The sequence below is a fragment of the Anopheles arabiensis genome, chromosome 2 (assembly GCF_016920715.1).
Source record: "Anopheles arabiensis isolate DONGOLA chromosome 2, AaraD3, whole genome shotgun sequence".
Lineage (NCBI taxonomy): Eukaryota > Metazoa > Arthropoda > Insecta > Diptera > Culicidae > Anopheles > Anopheles arabiensis.
In genome coordinates this window covers 4525001-4538947 of record NC_053517.1, presented here as the reverse complement: position 1 = coordinate 4538947, position 13947 = coordinate 4525001, and the positions used below count along the sequence as shown (strand labels likewise).

Here is a 13947-nt window from a genome sequence, read left to right as displayed (position 1 = left end):
GCTCAACTTTGTAAGCAAGCAAGAGTTTGTTTAATGTTTGCTGCGAGCATGCAGGCGGCCCCGGAAAACATTGCCTTTTGGAACGGCCGCTCGACAAAAATAGGACATCTTATTTATGGGCTCCGGTGGTTACTATCTCGATTCACACATCATTTAAATAGCAATATTACACACCCGGATTCAGTGTCCTTTAGCAAAATAACCTTTTTCAAGTGATTCTAATAGATTCACACCGCAAAAAAAGAACTAGATAAAATGTACTAAAATAAAGGGTTCTAGAAAGTGATGGCTACTTATTACACAATCCCAACCAAGCCAATGCGGAACCCCCTTTTAGCGTTGACCCCTTTGGCACCATTAACCATTCACACACCGTGACGACATGGTGCCACATTTTTTGTTTTGTTATTTGCTGCAAGCACAGTGCAAAAACGAAAGAAAAGGCAGAGGGACGAAGTGAATCATTTATTACCGCACGACGATCCCATCGTCAATGAAAAGGGGCCCTTCGTGAAGTACGGTATCATGATGAGCACGATGATGGCGATGGCCGATGATGATGGTGTGGTAGAAGCGCTGAGCGGTGTCGCAGCCCTGGTGCGCTTTCATCATGGCAGGGCAAATCTAATTTTAAACTTTGTCTCCCCGATTTCGATTCCGAAAGGACACTGTGGCATCTCTCTCTTTAACGAGCAGACAGGAAGCTGTAGCAAAGGCTTTCTGTGATGGTGGAGGTGGTTTTTTATGCTTCATTTTGAGGTTGAATCTTCTGGCGGCTTCGAGCTGGGCCGCTTTATTGGCTCTCTACCGTTTAAACGATCCTTGGGCGGTTTTGGTTTATAAAACCGGTGACCGAGCGCTGTGATGGTTGAAATGGTGCTTTAAATAAAAGCATCGACGCAAACCAATTCAAAACACACAGATACACGTGGGAGGGGGAAAACAGCTATACTATCATGCACACTGTTGTTCTGTTTTCCTAGGATCGAGACGTCTGGCGTGTGTTTCTGGGAGCGATGGAACGATTAAATGCATGTTTTGTTCAGGCGAATGAGCAATTGCGAGGGGGGCCAGCGGTGTATAAGAATTCACAGGCTACAGGCTGCAGCATCACAAAGCTGTCACATTCAAGGATAGTTGTGTGAAATTTATCGGAAAATTATTCATGATAGCTACGGGCAGCTGTGAAGCCAGTTGTCCATTGCCACTTCCTGTCCACGAGGGAGGGAAAGCTGTCATAAACGCAGACAGTTGTGAGCTTTTTACCGGGCACTTGCTGTGCTCTCGCCTGCCCGAAGGAGGCTACTGTATGTGTTGCGTATGTTGCTGATGGTTGCTATTGGAAAATATTGCCGGAGCGTGGCCTCGCTAGTCAGTTAGCGTGTGCGAGAAAACAATTGGATCGTACGGCGTACGGCACTTCCTACGGTATCTTCCGAGTAATGGAAAAGAAAGATGTCGTGTTTTTCCCCAACGCACAATCAACGACAATTAAGGTACGAAATTAACTGCACAGTGTTCCAAACAGTTTGCAAATGATTTTCTACAAGATATCATTGAAAATGTCACTTCCTTGAATCTCTTTAATCTTGCACAAAACAAGTGAAAACCGCACAATATCCAGCCAGTTTGTACAGGCAGCTATTTGCAGCGGTGGCAGTATTTGCGTTCCCTGGGCACACGATGTCGCACGGCAAACGAGGAGAATGTTGTGCTTCCTGTGAGCGCCTGTGATTCTTCGCGCCCAGAAAAATCCATCAAAAATTATGTTTGACAAACAACAAATATTTATCTCAGCGGGGAGGGAATATCGAGCACTGATCCTGTACCGTTGGTTCTTTCCGTCCGGATATTCCGGCTCATACACTTGCGGGATCAGCCTGCGTAGCGAAGCGAGGTACGATGGGACGCAATTAGACGATCGAAGCGTACCTGTGCGACGAGATCTTCTATTCCATTGTGTTACAGGTTGGAGAATGTGTTCCGGTAAAAACACACACACACTTATACATACACACGTCTTCAGCGGCAAGTCTCCACAGGTTTCGTTCCGACTCGGTTGACACTAGATGGACGGTTGGATGGATGGATGCTTCATTACCGTTTCATTGCGAGAGCGAGAGACCCACTTTTGAGGCGGGTTCCTGCGACACGATTCCTGCTGATGGGACATTCTTCCCGGGAAGCATAAGGCAACGAGGTGCATTTGGTAGGAGTTTGAGCGATGGTTTAATTTCCTTTCCTTTATTTGCGGATGAGCGGTGTAACGAGTGAGTTGGTATGGCGAAGTGGAATGGAGGCTGAAAACGAGGCTGAAAGAAATAGAATGGAAACCCAGAAGTAACATTTCTCTGCCACTGTCAGATGAGTTAAAGTGACGGAAGGTTATGGTAGATTGTAGGGATAGAATTTGTGGACCTTTTTTCAGTTCCAGTTTTTAAAGCAAATGGTTGAATCTAAGCAAGAGAAGTCTCAGTTCATGAGAAGAATAATGAAAATTTTGGATGCATTCAGTCAATGGTAATTGATATGAATAGTTGATTTACCGTGAGTTGAATAGATGAGAGATTTAGTTTATGAAACACACATTATAATTGGAAAAGCTGCTTTTTTTATTCAATTTCAAAAGAGTTGTTTTATTTTCATTTTACTTTAGCTCATTTAGCTTGAATTAAACGTTTGGTAGTTACATTCACGTATCCAAGCACGCTTTTAACACACCATATACATGAAACGCTCGACAAATGCCACCAAACTCATGCCGTAAAAATGCCTTTTGAAGCAGATGGCGCTTACTAGAAAATCGCAAACTGCAGGCGAAAATAAAACTCAGGCTTACAAAATGAAAACTGTACTGAAAGGCTATAGAATTTGCCCCGATTTGCTTTACAGTCCAAACCAAGCCAACCGAGAAGCAGCAGCCCGAACGAAAATGAAACTCTGGTCATCAGCGAACGAAATGAAGCAATCCATTCAATCAACATTCAATCAGCTTCATTCATCAGGTTTCCCGAGCGTGTCGAGTGTCCTCGAGCACTGTTACAGCCATCCGCGCTTGTCCCTCGGCCGCAAGCATCGAAGCCAAAGTCTCATCGCCACCGACGTGCAAAAGGATGTACCGGCTTATCAGTAACGCAGCGCTGTGTCAATGAAAATCATCGAACTGCAGTTCCTCTTCCCACGCGATGCGCAACGTGCATGTGTGTGTGTGTGTGTGTGTGTGTGTGTGTAAAGAAATCCGTACCCAGCTTACCTAAACGGGATGAAAATATTGGCCCATTTGATGCGCGCAGGGCAGGGCCTGGAAGCGCACGGCAACAGTGTATCGTGGTGCGGCGTGATTGGATTTTCGCTCGGTGGGACGGGCCACGGGTTTTGAAGTACGTCGATGCTCATGCACTTGTCGTCTGTCCGCTGGGAGATGAATCGATATCGCATCTTCTGTTACATGTGGCCGGGGAGGGGTAGGGACCAGGTGGGGTGGACCCATGTGTCGATCGTGTTCGACTCGAGCAGCTGTTGAAGTGTAAATCGATTCGGCACTGCCTGTCGGACGCCCTGGGACAGGGCGATGAGGCGAGTATGGGACGCATTGGAAAGTCTTTCAGAGTATCTTTGTGTGTGTGTGTGTGTGTGTGTGTGTGTGTGTGTGTGTGTGTGTGTGTGTGTGTGTGTGTGTGTGTGTGTGTGTCGGTTTGGGTGCCATCTTGATATGTGGGCACAGGAACGTTTGGTTAAAATTTCATCCCGGCCCCGGCGTGAAGCATGAAGAGGGCTGGCGTGGTCTATGAAGAGTCCTACAATAACTCAACTTTAGTCACAGGGTTTCGGGAAGTGATCTCGAGCAGCCCGATGTACACCCATGCCCAACACAAAACGCAGTCCGTAACCCACGTCAACGCTTCTAATCACAATCAATTCCATTTCCATCGCCTTTTTCCTGTTTTTCGCTTCCGTTGGTGTAGCTTTCCCCGCCTGCGATTCGGCTTTGACGGATAAGGGTTTTTACTTTGCCGCGTGCTGGTATCTTGCCTATCTCGGCAGATGTCCTTTTCGGTCGGCCAACTGGGAGTGGGAGTGTGTCCCGGTTTCAGCTCACGTTCGCTGTCACAGGGAGCAATCTAGCTGGGACCCGAGGGGAGGGGGGACCCCAAACCCACATCCTTAAATCGCCCCCGAACCGAAGATACTGATAACGTACCGAACCGATGACGTAAAACTGGGGCCTCCCAAGCAAAAAAAAAAAAGGTACAAAAAGGTGCAAGAGCAAAAAAGTAGAACACAACAAGATTAAGTATCGGGAAAAGATGTGCCAGCTTGGGTACCTGTTTTTACCCGGGCCACCTTTCCTTGTCCCTTTTGCCGTGTATTGTGTTGTTTTTGTAGCGCAACCCGGTGAAAGGTAAGGTACGGAAGATTAGAAATTTTTAATCGAACCGAGATTAACTTTCCTCCAAACAACAATCAATCGATCTTGATCGTATCGTGCCGAGCCCCGGGGTGAGTGTGTAATTTCAGACAGGGTTTCTTCCTCCGCTTGTTGCAATACCACCGTGCGGAGTTGGGTTTGGTATAAAAAACGGTACAGTTTTTCCCTCGAGCTTCGAGAGGAAGAAGGCGGTGTCGGTGCAGGAAACGGTGGTGCGTAACAGTAATTTATTATCGTTCGGTATGGGGAGTTTTCGGCTCGGGTCAGGCTGCCGAGGAAGGACATGGACAATGGAAACGGATTTCAATTTTACCGCAAATTTCCACACCTGTATTAATTTGGTCTTGCGGTGGGTCGCTGTTAGTGCAAGCAGATGAAGGAGCCATTTTTATTAATGAAGTTTTTTTTCTGTTTATTTCTTCTATTTTCAGGTAAGTTCAAAACATCGCCCTACTAGCCAAAGAATGAAGGAAGCTCTCTAGGATTGCGACGTGGTGTAGAAAAGACTGCGTCACACAACTGTATGTGTGTTTAGGTTTGATAAGTAATTCATCTCACGTTTGAAACTGTTTGAAAGAATTGGCAAAAAAGCACCAAAACACTCGTATGACAGGGGCAGGGAGACCCTCCAAAACTTCCACTCCAGGGGACATTGCACAATCGTTGGTTCGATTGGTTATGCGCAAACGTTGAGGTCGGCCACGAGATCACGGGAAAACGAGCTCGGTTAGGATGTTGTATTTTATGTTCCTATTTTTGTTTTGTTCAATCGCCATTCTGCCCACCGGGTAGTGTGTGCGTGTGTGTGTGTGTGGGACATTTTTCGGTACTTCCCCACACACCTTTAACCTCCATCCTCACGCACACGCACAATCTCCGTTTTTATGTAGTCACAAAAGCGTTGCGTACACATGTTAGGGTATTTGTTTTCCTCCATTTTTTGCAATGCATTGAGCTTTCGCAATGGGGGCAAAAACAAGAGCCACAAACCCGTGGTCTGTTGGGTTTGGAGCTTTTTAGCGAATGGCGGATCGCTGCGACCGCCACGCCACCACGTGTGGTAAGAAATTTGTTTATTGAAATATTTTACGATCCCCGGTGCGGTGGTTTACCTCGCCCAAGTATGCTTCCGCCGCAAAACAGGAGGCACGATTGTTGTAGTGAATGTTTTTTTGTGCGTGTGTGTTTCTGGAACAATCACGCATCCCGGCACACACACACGTGCCGGTTTCCCGGTCTAGTGCGTAGGTTTGGTTACCCCGCGGTAAGGGCAAATGTTTCCGAATGCTTTTTGACGGATGTTGTCTGCTGGTGATGATGGACAAGGGAGTACAAGGAAGGAATGGAAATATTTCAGTAGGTTAGCTCGAGTCAAATAGTTGCTATTTTTATTCTCTTTTATGGGATGATATGGAAAGCATTCTGCTCCGATTCAGTGCTTGAAATAACGTAAGGCAGAGGAAAACGATGTCACTAGTTGGTTGTATGGTTTTGCGTTTCAATGAGCTACATAAAACGTTGTAGTATGGAAAAAGTACTCAACAATTTCATTGTTATGTGATGATGTTTAAATTGGAATAAGGTTATCCTATCTAGCATTACACTAATATTCAGCGTCGGCCTAATTATTTAACGCTTACATGTACTCACATTGTATGTATAACCATCAAACAACACTCGCCAACAAGGTGCAAAAAGTAACAACAAAGTCTTGTAGAACAATATGGCCCTGACCTTATGAAGTTCGCAATGTTCCCCTGCGAATCATCAACCCTCTTGATGGTTCAGGCAACCGGATCGTGCAGCTGTCAGTTTCGATTGATTAGCATCAATTATTCACTAGCACATCGGCTTCTGGTGACGGTCAGCACTGACCGGTATTAACATTTTGCAAACATACGCACACACAGACACACACACACACACACACACACACACACACACACACTGCTACATAAACGAGCCATAGCTGACATTTGAGCTTACTGTTGAACGACAAACGCTGTTCAGTCCATAAAACAGAAGGTGACAACGAACTGGCCAAGATCCTTAATTTGACCCAATTTCGAACTGTATCAGCTTGAAATGTACCCTTTGGCTCGTGCCGTCCTACTTACAGCCACTATTTCCAGCACACACACACACACACACACAGTGGGGAAGGGTATATGTTGATTGAATTTAAATTATTCAGACGGTTTCGGTACGATGGCACTGTATCGCTTGCGGATTTCATTAGCTGAAGTTATTGAAGTTTGCAGGAATTGTGGCTGTGATTTTGCCAGTGCTTAGGGTCTCTTAACTAGAAAGCAATAGCGGCAAAAATGGAAAGAGAGATTGAAGTGGGACGTATCGATGAGCTGCCTCATTACTTAAAGTGTAGCCGCATTTGGGGGTTTAGGTTTGATTTTAATTTGATTTAGATGAGAAATTAAATGGAATGGAAATGAATGGACGAATGTGTCACTTTGATTTAGGTGGAGAAATTGTAAGAAAAGCTTTTAATGATAATATTCATGACAGCATAGTGGTGTGTATTGCAATAATTAAAAAGCTTTCCATTCGGAACAGTTTTATTTAACAGAATTTAGTTCTTCCGCGAATAGAAGCAAGCGTGATGTGATGTTGTGTAAAGTATAGTTTTGAAAACTCTCTCAAAAAAGGCAATCAACTTGTTTCAATGTTCGAATATCCAATCAGTGTGCCCCCCCGCAAAAACCAATCACCCCACCGTCAAACCGACAATCGCGCAAAACATGCGCGCAAAAGAGTTATGAGCTTTTACTGTTGTTGCGCCCTGCTGTGGAAGGGACTTTTCCACTGCTTTCTTTTGCTGCTGCCCCCTTGCTTGGTTGGGCGTGAACAGCAACAGCAAAGGAAGCTTTTATCGCAATCTGGTATTAGACGCTAGTAAATAAATAAATCTAGCTCTTTGGCACAAACAAGGTTATTGTTTTATTTTGCGCGTGAATTGTGAAAGATTGCCTCACCAATCATTCTCCCGCACGGCTGGTTTGAGCGGATTGTGGCGTTTTGCGCGATATCAGACATTCAAATATCGCCCTGTTGACGTGTAACCGTGTCCCTTTGGAAAAAGGTGGAAGGGAATAGATAGCACGCGGGAAACAAAAAATACATCCAACCCGTTTCAAGCTCCATGCCCGCCGTCAACGTCAACTGTTTGCAGCCGCCGCTTCCGCCAGTTTGACCGGATTTCCGACACGGCTCGGGAAGGCAATTTAGTATATGTTGATGTATGTGTGTGTGTTTGTGCGCATATGCGTAGCTTCATCGTGCACGGGCGTACCCGCTCTTTCGATGGCACGTGAGTGTGTTACCTAATTTGAATATAAATAACATCCGATTCCACACGCAAAATGTTGCACGCCGGGAGGCATTCCGGGTGACAATGGGGGGTACGGTGCGGAAGCATGCGGTGAAGAAATATTGTCACTGAATAATCATCACGGTCCTCCCTATACCCACACACAAACATACCCAATTGGGGTTGGGAGAGATGAAAAACTGTCAGCGCGACCCCGGAGGCCAAACGGAAGCGCAATTTAAGTTCCATCATAAACTGTTCCGGTACACGGATTGAACGGGGTCTGGGAAGTGGCGCATGGGATGGAGAGGAGGCGAGCTGAGTGCCAAGTGTTTCAAACTTTCGCACTTTTGAAAGCACAGCGAAAGGATCTTAATCACTGGTTGGCGGTCTTGTTAGGTGTATATAAACGGGCGAATTCTAATGACATGCTTCCCACTTTATCCGTTTTTGTAAGTTCCGTGAAGGAACTATTGACAGCATGTAATGAAATATCGAGCTTCTGTGTCATTGGGATGTTTCTAGTGAGTTGAGCTCGTTCACTGGATTTAATGCTGGTTTGAGTCCGACTTTATCGACCAAAATAGGGAGGATCGAATTCATTAACTCACATCAGAGCTCTCGCATAAGCCGGCAGCGGTCAGCGGGGACCCTGTGAAGGGCCAGCGGCAGGATTTATTTTTCGATGCGTTGCTGTATATCCCGCTTCGCTTCGGGACAGCTTTTGTTTTCCACACCGTGTGCACGCGCTGACGCTGTGTGTGAATTATGATAAACACTTGGCAATCGCGGGCGAACATTTCGGATTACGTGCCGGATTAAGTGATTTACGGGGCTGGCTTGACACGGCCGACTTACCAGGTTTCGCTCCAGGTTCTCTCTGTGTGTGTGTGCCCTAGCCCTACAAATCTCCCGACCGATTAATCCTTTTGCAATGTGAAGCACAACCTACACAGCAAAGCTTCAAACCCCCTTCATTACCTCATTTGCATCACAACCTTCCTCCCGTGGAAAAAAGCAATAGGCACCAGGACGCCCATTACCTCTCCACGTTCTCCTCGGCGCCGATGTAGCGCCGTGAATTATGGATTTCCAATTAGAAGTTTATTACCCGAAGCGTTCCCTTGTTTCCTGTCCTGTTTCGTGTGCGGCAGGCGGGATGAAAAACTTTGCATCAACATTTAAACGCCAGCCCGAGAGGCTTTAAGGTGACACGGTTTGAGGGGTGAGCGTTTGTATGGCGTCTGTCAGGGGTGGAGCGAATTCGGACAAATTGCTGCCTGTGGTGCGAGATATAGAGACATTCGAAATTGCTAGCACGGGTCGGTACGTGTGTGTGTGTGTGTTGGGAGAAAGTGGATGATTTGATGAAAATTTGGGACGCGCCGTAATTATGGAAATGGAATAGACATACTCTCGAGCCGAAAGGGACGAAGGCGTTCGAGAGGTCGTGCCGGTCATCAAGTGGGAAAAGTTATCGTATCGTGAGAGCCTCACACACACACACAGTGAGGTGGACGAGCGTGGTTAGAGAAGTGAGGGATGGCACTCAGCAAAAAGGGACGATATTAAGAAGGTTAATTCAATTTACCAAATAGCAGCAGGTGGCCTTGATGAAGTTGGCGGTGAACGGCACCCTGGCACAGACTCCGAGCTGCGCTCCAGTACGGGCTGGAGGACAAAGTTTTCCTGTACCTGCGGCTTGCTCCTGCACGAAAACTCCTGCAGGTACAGTGCCACTCGCACGGGGTGGACAAGGCAGGGAAATTAATATCAATTGCATCGTAAAAAATACGAAGCGCTAGTAATAACCGTGCTTCTTCTGAAGATATTTCGGCGCATCCATCGTTTTTGTTGGTGGTTGGAAAGAGTGGTTAGTGTGTGTGGGGGGAAGGAGTGTGTTCATTCCGCACCAAAACTTTGCCAGTTCACAGTTCGCTAGAGTACAACTTTTTAGAAAACACCTGTGTGCCATTTTCTTTGGTAAAGAGATACTTTTCGCAAAAGAGTCTGGTGACAGCGTAGTAGGCTGCTCCAGTCAACGCGTTCGTCAACGCTACAAGTTGGGCGTTGGGAAAGAGGAAGCTTTGCACCCGGGGTGTCGTTCCGGGGGACCATGAATCTAGACGCGACACTCGACACGGCGGAGGAGATCCGGTTTCTGAGCAAGGTGAGCGGTCTGGTGAAGCGGTTGGCCCGCTCGACCCACTTCACCCACCAGGAGCTGGAGGTGGTGCTGCTGGTGTACTACAAGATACTGAAGAACGATCCGGACGCGGCAGGAGGGCAAATCTCGCGCCAGCAGCTCACGACCGTGTTCGATACGGCGTTCGGCATTACGGATATGGCGGTGATACGGCGCATCTACGCCGCGCTGGACGGGGGAAACAGTGCGCACGTGTCGATGGAAACGTGGGCCCGGATGGTGTCGCTGTACGTGCGCGGTACGCTCGAGGAGAAGATCCAGTACTGCTACCGGGTGTATGACATCCAGCGCGAGGGCATGATCCGGCGCGACTTCCTGATGGTGCTGATGAGGGGCTGCGTCCGGCAGGAGGAAGGCGTCGATGAGGCGGTGAAGGATCTGGTCGACATCTTGATGACGCGGCTGGACCTGGATCGGGACGGGGCGATTTCGTTCGAGGACTATCGGAAGAGTGTGCTGGGCACGCCGCTGTTGTTGGAATGTCTCGGCCAGGCCCTGCCGGATCGGATTCACGTGGAAGCGTTCGCCACGACGTTTCTGGTTATGTAGGGAGAAACGTTAGTTTGATGAGTAAACATGCTGGTGAGGATTACTTTGAGCATGAACATTCCGGAATATTGAACATTAAATCTATTGAGAGCAGCAAGTGAAATAAAGAAATAAGCATTTATTTTGAAGAGGGGATAGAAAGATGTTGAAAGATAAGTTGACGAGTATGAAATAAGCTTTGGGTTGGGCGATATATGCCTCGGGAGGATCTTCAATGTCACCTGTTGGTGTCTTTATTGAAGTCATTCTGGGATAAAATTGCTGAAATGCTTACCATTTGATGCTATGATATCCTGGGTTAAAGTGAGACCTTGGGATGCCAACAGTTCCACCAACCTGTACAGATAGGACATTCCTGCTCTTCAAAGTAACACAATATTTTCGTCTCAAAACGATGCTCTACAGCGAAATCTACTTTAATCTTCATAATCTGTCGGATTTGTCTTAAATGTGTGACATGTTCTTCATAGGATTACAGCGTTAAGCTCTATCCACACACACACACACTCACACCTTACACATCCGTCTTCAATTTCACACCTCCATTCCCCACGTGCAGAGTAAAACCATCCTACTAAATGTGTCTCTTCACTCACACCTCTCCCCGATTTTCACACGCATTCTCCCGGTTGCCCCCCACTTCTTCCAGTGGCCTCCGACGACGTAGATGTCGCGCGGCACATTGCCGCCAGTGCGTACACGGACTCGCGGTCCCGCATCTCGATGGTGCAGTATTTGGAGCCATTGTCGCGACCCACAAAGGCGCCAAGTATGTGTTCACTTTCCATTTTCTAATACTACTCTAACCGCTACCACCTTGTTTGCGTTTCTCATTGTTCTTGGTTGTGGCCTCCAACACACGAGCAAGATCGGGTTTGGTTTAGTATTGTTTATACTCTTTGTCTCTTTGTTTGTTTGTTTTTTCTCATCTCAAACCGTTGTTTCGTACGATCTTGTCTTGTTTGCATCTCTCACCGAAATTCGTTAGTTTTTAATGCCCTGTGTTTTGCCTCACGTTTCGATGTACTCTCACCGCGCATTGGTCAGGCGGGTTCGATTCCGGGCTGGGAATTGTAGCTTGCATTTTAAAGAAAAGCGACCAAAACGACTCAAACAGCAAATAACAGCAAATCAGTATTGCTACTGTTGGGTACCATTTTCTAAGGCCTGCGTGCTGTGTTCGCATATCGCACCCGCTCCCCCTACATCCGACACACCTTTGTGCACTAGTTACAAATAAATCACGTGTTGTTTGAAGGTTATGTGTTCCACCCGACATGCCACGTTTTCGGTTGTGCCTCATTTGTTCTAGTTGTTTTTGTCTGTTTTTCTTTTGCGGTTCAACACACACACACACACACACACACACACACAAACACAAACACTACATGCAAATTTAATTTCATACTGAGTGTGGCTTTGTGTGACTGTGTGCGTGTGTGTGCGAAAGTATTTATATTCCGATCGAGCTTTTAGTTTCCATTTCCAGCCTTGCTGGTTCCGACCGAAAGAGTGACAAATTGTAGCTTTTTTAAACTTGCACACGCTGCACTCACCTGCCAACCACCCTGACACACACACACTCACACAAAAACACACTCTCACACACAGCTGTATTTGTTGCGTTTCGTTTACCGTAGAGATTGGGCGAATTGTGTCGTATGTTGTAGTTTTTCTTTGCTGTCGTTAGTTAGTAGCTCATTAGAGTGCTTTCGATATGTCGTTGTAATTTGTTGCTGCCATGGGTTGATGCTGTAGGGAACCGGGGGCACGTGGTTCGGGCCGAAGGGAACATGTACACACGTCGTTTGGGGCAGGATGGCTGGGGCCGTCCTTTCTCTTCTCTTCCGGTGCTTGTTGGGGACCGCTTGTCGTAATTTAAGCGCAATGCTTCAACTTTCACACACTCCACGCGGGGACATTGGAGGTGTCACATGGTGTAAAATTTATAAACACAATTAATAACGGCAATGTTACACTTGCAATCTGACAAATTGGTGTAAAATATCATTGCTTTCCGTAGTAAGTGTTTTAGCTTTCATTCATTCTGTATTTAGTAGTGTGTATGTGTGAGTGTGTGTAAGCGTATGTAAGAGTGTTTTTTTAGATTGAAAGCAAATATGTAAAAAACAGGCAACCCACCGTGCCGCCGTACGTTGGCAGCTGTTAGTACGTTTAGCTCCCTAACCGGATTGCTCCAAGTAAAAACACATCATCAACCGGTTTATCGAACCGAATTATATCCATTTTCCTTCATGCCAGCTTTCATCTCAACCGATCAGCGCATATGTGTGGATGTGTGTGTGTGTGTGCGTGTGTATTAGTATGCAAGCGAAACCACGTGGGCGGTTGAGCTGAGCCGAAGTTGCCCAGTCCGGGCAGGGTGGAGCGATAATGCAATAATAGCGTGTGCCATTTACTTAACCATTTTTCTATCTTCCTTTTTTTTCGTTTCTTTGCCTTTCGTTTCGTCGTAAACGCCCGCCGCCGCCGCCGCAACGCAGAATGTGACCAAACGTTCGTGTCCCGGGCTGGTGGACCATCCAACGGAACGTTTAGCGCCCCGATGCTCTCCAACCCGAGCAATCACTCGCGACAGTGTCTGTACATCTTCCTAGCAGGTCCCGGGCAGCGTGTCGATGTGTCCTTTACGTCGTTCAGCCTACGAGGAACGCCTCCAGAGTGAGTAGAACGAATCTGTTGCTAGCAATGTGTATGTGTTGCAAAGCGTTTCCATGTTGTAGCCCGTTGCTTGTACGCACTGTTTAAACGTATCACCGGTCACTGTTGTTTACCCGGCAAAGCTTTGCCATAAAATCGTAAAATTAAAAGATTAAACAGTGGGTAGACAATCAAAAGAGATACATTTAAATTAATAATAAGAAAGCTTCAATATATGTGCTTCAATGTTTGTTTGTGTTGCTGTACTGTTTGAAAGCAACCGTTACGAGTTGAGTTGTGTAGTTTGACTTCACTTATCAGCGGCGAATTCAAGTAACTCCTGTAATCGATCGTTAAAATTAATTTGTGGTTTAAGCCATTAATTAGAAACCTTTTTCATTACATTTCTCATAAAAAAGAGTTGAAAATGATGTGAAACAACGAAAGAAAACAGCATTAGAAAGCATTAAACCTCCAAGAGCAACGAGTTCATGAAGTCTTTTCCATTGTTTTACCCCCAAACTACCCCAAGAAGCTAGAAGTTAATGTTGCAAAACGGTTCTCAAGAAGAAATCACACAAAAAAATGTTCTAAAAAATGTCTGTTGAGCAAAGAGCACGTGTTACTTCATCGGCAACGTGTGAAAAGAACGAGCGCACCTGCACATCAAATCACTTCATTTGTTTCTCGTTTCTTTTCTCTCTCCCTCTCTTTTTCTCAACTCAACTACCATGTTTGTTCGTCAATGAATCGGCAAACGCACAAAAAATACACCAC

The 13947-nt window shown here is 46.3% G+C and overlaps 2 protein-coding genes across 18 annotated transcripts in view; both read left to right on the top strand.

Moving 5' to 3' along the window:
* LOC120896737 (cubilin) overlaps window positions 1-13947 on the top strand; it is an 89625-nt gene that overhangs the window by 58114 nt on the left and 17564 nt on the right. For 16 of the 17 annotated variants that reach the window (XR_005738456.1, XM_040301128.1, XM_040301127.1 and 13 more), the window contains exons 5-6: window positions 11159-11278; window positions 13014-13191. Coding sequence is in view for 16 of the 17 variants with exons in the window: in XM_040301128.1 (XP_040157062.1) it covers window positions 11159-11278; window positions 13014-13191 (298 nt within the window). In the remaining variant the exon portion in view is untranslated. The remainder of the gene's footprint in view (window positions 1-11158; window positions 11279-13013; window positions 13192-13947) is intronic. The other variant, XM_040301129.1, reaches the window with a different exon arrangement.
* On the top strand, window positions 9757-10665 carry LOC120896738 (EF-hand calcium-binding domain-containing protein 1-like). The gene has a single exon (XM_040301134.1). The coding sequence runs from the start codon at window positions 9871-9873 to the stop codon at window positions 10507-10509; it is 639 nt and encodes a 212-aa protein (XP_040157068.1). The 5' UTR covers window positions 9757-9870; the 3' UTR covers window positions 10510-10665.